Genomic DNA, 4508 nt, shown 5'->3' with positions numbered 1-4508 from the left:
CCGCCCTGCATGCCTGCGTGTGTGTGTGTTTGCAGGGACACGCATGTGTTTGCGGGGCGATCCAGACATGCCAGTGCTCGCGCGCCGCATTTCCCCTCGCCTCCCAGCCGCGATCTCTGCCCGCGGAGCCCGGGGCCGCGGAGGAGGAAAGCAGGGAGGGAGGGGGGTTGTTTGCTTGCGGTGCCCGTGACCGCGGGCCTGCAGCCCGGACACACCGCGCCGGGCCGGGCCGGCTCTGGCGCGGGCCGGGGACCATGTCGGGGGCGCTTCAAGGCAGCTTAAGGACTGTGGCCAGGGCTCCTTTGTTTCCCGGCGCAGGGCGAGAATTACTATTAACACCTGCGGAGTGAAAGTTGCAAGATGAGTTTGCTGTGCCATTCCCCCCCCCTCCCCCCCCTTTCCCTCCAGCTAGCAGCTCGTTCTTTAATATATTCGCCTGAGATTAAAAACTAACTAACTAACTAAATACACCAATAAATAAAGCACTGTTAAAAGTATCTACCTGGGAATTCACTGACCACCAAACTGGCGACGTGAAGTCAATTAGCCGTGTAAAAAACAAAACAACCCCCCCCCCTCCTCGATGGCCAAAGAAGCCCTGCATTAAAGCAAATGATAGATAGATAGATAGATAGATAGATAGATAGATAGATAGATAGATATTTCAATGGCCATGGAATGAGCAAGCCCTCCGTGAAAGCAAATGCTATATAGATAGATATGTATTTTGCAAGCAAAATAAATCATCCAGAATCTAGGGACAGTTTCTTCCGTGGGGAAATGGGTACGGTTCTACTCGGAGTCAGTCTTGTCTGATGCCTTGTAGCCTTGCGGATGTGTGTGCCAACACTGGAGTACTGGGATCGAGCCGGCATTGTTGCATGCTGCAGTTCAGAGAGAGTGCGGAGGGTGCCTGGCAAACAAAATGCCCACGTTCAGAAGCTGCCGAGTGCGTGCGGCGTTCCCTGCCCTGGTGCTATTTCAAGTGTGTTGTTTGCTTGCAGATCAGCAAAAAACAACAGTGATCGAGAATGGGGAAATCAGATTCAATGGAAAAGGGAAAAAGATTCGGAAGCCACGAACCATTTATTCGAGCCTACAACTTCAAGCTTTAAATCACCGCTTTCAGCAGACCCAGTACCTGGCACTTCCAGAGAGAGCTGAACTGGCAGCTTCATTAGGACTTACTCAAACACAGGTAAATTACTGGGAACCCCGAATCACTGAGATCCTGGCCGCACGGTACCAGGCCAGCCCGGGCCAGAGCTTCACTAGACATCTCGGCCTGTGCACTTGGCGGTAGAGAAGGGAATACGTGCCATGCCGTACGGTACTTAATGCCATCCGATATCTAAGCGAGACAGATCGTACGGTCTGCCACTGCAATAACTGCATCTGCGGTTCCCCAGCCCAGTAGCGAACAAACGCTCCCCTCTGGATGACACCACTAAAAAAAAATCAAAATAATTACTTCACCAACCTGTTCAATCGTGAAGGGAAAAAAAAATAAGGAAACCTTAGGCCTTCAGCTCTCAGGGAAGAGCTGAAATAAAAATCCAGCTGGTAGCAACCTAGAGATACAGAGAAAGCAAGATCTCATTAGGCAATACCTGTAAAATCAATAGTTAATTCATCCTGGATGACTAACTCAAATGCAGTGTTTACCCTTGGGCAAAATGTACCAAAGGTGATAATAGATCTGAAGATCAAAGCCAACCGTGTACAAAATTATAGCAGGTTAAGCCATAGTTAAGTGTGGTTGGTGTAGTGGTGCTAGCCTGCTAATTTAAGCTTGAAAGACACCAGGTATTACAGGCTTCCCGAGCAGAGGTTTGCAGAGGGAGAAACGGTGTCGACTCCTGTGAAATGTAAGAGTGTGCAGTGCTGACTCCCCCAAAGCCTTGCAGTGTTTCAGCCTGCCAATGGATAGCATTAGCTGATGGGGACGATTTTAAAATCCGGAGCAGACCCGAAACACGTAAACGTATCTGGTCATTATCCCAATGGCATTGGAAAAGATTGCGGGTGCTCACACACACGGAGCTATGGGCCCGATCCTGAACACCCCGGACGACGGACGGGTCCCGGAGGTGTAGTGTCCTTACTTACCTAAAGACTAACCTGCGAGCTGCAGCCCGTGGTTTGAATCTTTAAGTAAGACCCTTCTCTGTCACCTTACAGTAATTCGGGACGGGCCCGATCCTGCAGCCCCAGTGCAGGGGAAAACTCCTTATCGGAGATTTTGACCCGATTCAAAAGGTACCAGGCTGAAGCCCAGCGCGCTTCCTGCGGCCAAGAGGTGACCCTCTCTGCAGAGGTCGTGCTTTTCAAATAAAAGCTCAATCCTCGTCCTAGCCAGCCTCTTCCCCTGCTTGCTGGTGCCTGTTTTCTGATTCACGTTTTTCCTTTCGAGATGCCCTTTGTCTATTGGTTACTGTCTCCTAGTAGAGGATCATATGATTCCCTCTGTTTGACAACAGTTTGCCCAACTGATCAAATGACCTCCAAAATCCCGAATGAAGGAGAGGATCCGTGGATAAGTGTAAAGACACGCTTATACACACACGCACTCGCACGCACGTGTGTGAGCCAGGAGCTTAAACTGCCTGGAGCGCCGAGTCATTGTTTTGGCCTGGGCTCCCTGTGCAAAGCTGTGCCCGCCCTGCCCGTTATTACTAATAACCCGTTAGTCCGCACGGTCCCAGCTGCGGGGCAACGCCAGCCCTTCCTTCGCGGCAGGGACACCCCTGCTCTACATGTCGATGTCCGGGGGTCCCTGGGCAGTGGGTCCAGCCCGCGCGGCCTAATCTCTCCTGCCTTTTGCTTCCAGGTGAAGATCTGGTTTCAGAACAAACGCTCCAAGTTCAAGAAGCTGCTAAAGCAGGGAAGCAACCCCCACGAGAGCGACCCTCTGCCGGGCTCCGCCGCCCTGTCCCCGCGCTCGCCAGCCCTCCCTCCAGTCTGGGACGTTTCAGCTTCCACCAAGGGAGTCAATATGCCTCCCAACAGCTACATGCCTGGGTATTCTCACTGGTATTCCTCTCCACATCAAGACACAATGCAGAGACCACAAATGATGTGAATTGTCCAAGAGAAATACTCTGTCCAGAAATAAAGGAAGTAAGAGAGAGAGAAAAAAAGCCCAGTCTCGCCATGGCAAGAGGCTCCCTGCCTTGCCAGCGATGCCAGCTAACAGGCTCTGCATGGACTTGTACGTGTGGCAAGGAGACAGGGTGGCTTTTTTTTAAGTAACCTCAGCGATTGATTTTGAACAGAAAGACACAATTTTCCCTCTGGCGCACATAAGACATTTCTCTTTAGGATGTTTTCATTTGGACTTGAAGGCACCAGCCTCTTTCTCTTTGGAGTATACGTCAAAGCAAAACTTTTTACAGACTTTTTTTTCTCCTCCTCTCTTCCCCAGTCCAAGAAGAACCCAAATATACATGGCTACGTTTTTACTTGATTAATGAACTAAAGACATTACACGAGGAAAGGGAGGCTATTCGCACGCCTGCATTTGTATTCACCAAATCCAGATTGAAAATAAAGGAAGAAAAAGGCAAAAAAAAATAATAGGAAAAAAAGAGAACTGTTTGAAAAAGAAAAAAAAAGCAAACAAACCCTGTAAGATTAGAGCATTAACGACGAAGCAAAACCTGCATGCTTTATCAAAATGAAATGGGCAACAACGCAGAAGAAACCACTGTCTCTCTTTGGACCCCCCCCCCGGCCCCCCACCCCACCTCACCTCACCTCACCTCACCTCCAGACCCCCGGAAATGCACAGGGAAAGACCGAGGGAGGACCCACCAAAGCAGCCCACCCTGGCTCTGCAAGGTCTAGTACTTGAGTGGTGGCATTCTCATTCACTAAGCTATAGGGACGTTTATATGGAGCACCCTTTCTGTATATATTGTTGAATTTTAGTTGTATATATACTTTGTATGTTTTTGTCTCCTTTCATATATAGAGTAAAAGCCACAAAAAGCCCGTGTGTCTTGTATTTCTCTGCAGATGGAACAGCACATCCTCTCTGTCTCTAGATAGAGCTATGGCTACAGACACCGGCAGGCACACACAGTGATTCCCGCAACATTTTTGACGTGAAAAGCAATAAATGTACCAGCAAGGACTTTTCTTTCTTTTTTTTTTTTTTTGAAGGTATAAACCTGAGCCCCTGTACCTGTCTATACTGCACAGGCAATTGGGGATGTTTCTAATCACCCGGTCGCTTCTTAGCCTGTTTTCAGCATTATACTGCTATCATTTTGACGTTTAAAAAACATGACTGTGTCATTTAACCTGAGGGTTCCCTCAAGGTAAAACTCGGTGCTTTGCATTATTTCCTAGGCGAGTAGGTTTGGAGAGGAAGGGGGAAAAAGGAGGAGGAGGAGGAGGAGGAGGCGCCCTCCTTTGTTTTTAAATAACAGACAGACAATTAAAGCTGTGTAATGTTTTGCAAAGCCCTGAAAGGTGCCTAGGTATACAATGCACTGTCCAGGGAG

The 4508-nt window shown here is 49.1% G+C and overlaps 1 protein-coding gene across 1 annotated transcript in view; it reads left to right on the top strand.

Moving 5' to 3' along the window:
• DLX6 (distal-less homeobox 6) overlaps positions 1-3147 on the top strand; it is a 3621-nt gene extending 474 nt beyond the window's left edge. The window contains exons 2-4 of the mRNA XM_025209020.1: positions 380-414; positions 1005-1198; positions 2831-3147. Coding sequence (XP_025064805.1) covers positions 380-414; positions 1005-1198; positions 2831-3082 — 481 coding nt within the window. The 3' untranslated portion in view covers positions 3083-3147. The remainder of the gene's footprint in view (positions 1-379; positions 415-1004; positions 1199-2830) is intronic.
• The last annotated feature ends 1361 nt before the right edge of the window (positions 3148-4508 follow it).

This window comes from Alligator sinensis, unplaced genomic scaffold (genome assembly GCF_000455745.1).
Source record: "Alligator sinensis unplaced genomic scaffold, ASM45574v1 scaffold196_3, whole genome shotgun sequence".
In the NCBI taxonomy this organism is placed as follows: Eukaryota; Metazoa; Chordata; order Crocodylia; family Alligatoridae; genus Alligator; species Alligator sinensis.
This window is presented reverse-complemented; position numbering and strand designations above follow the sequence as displayed.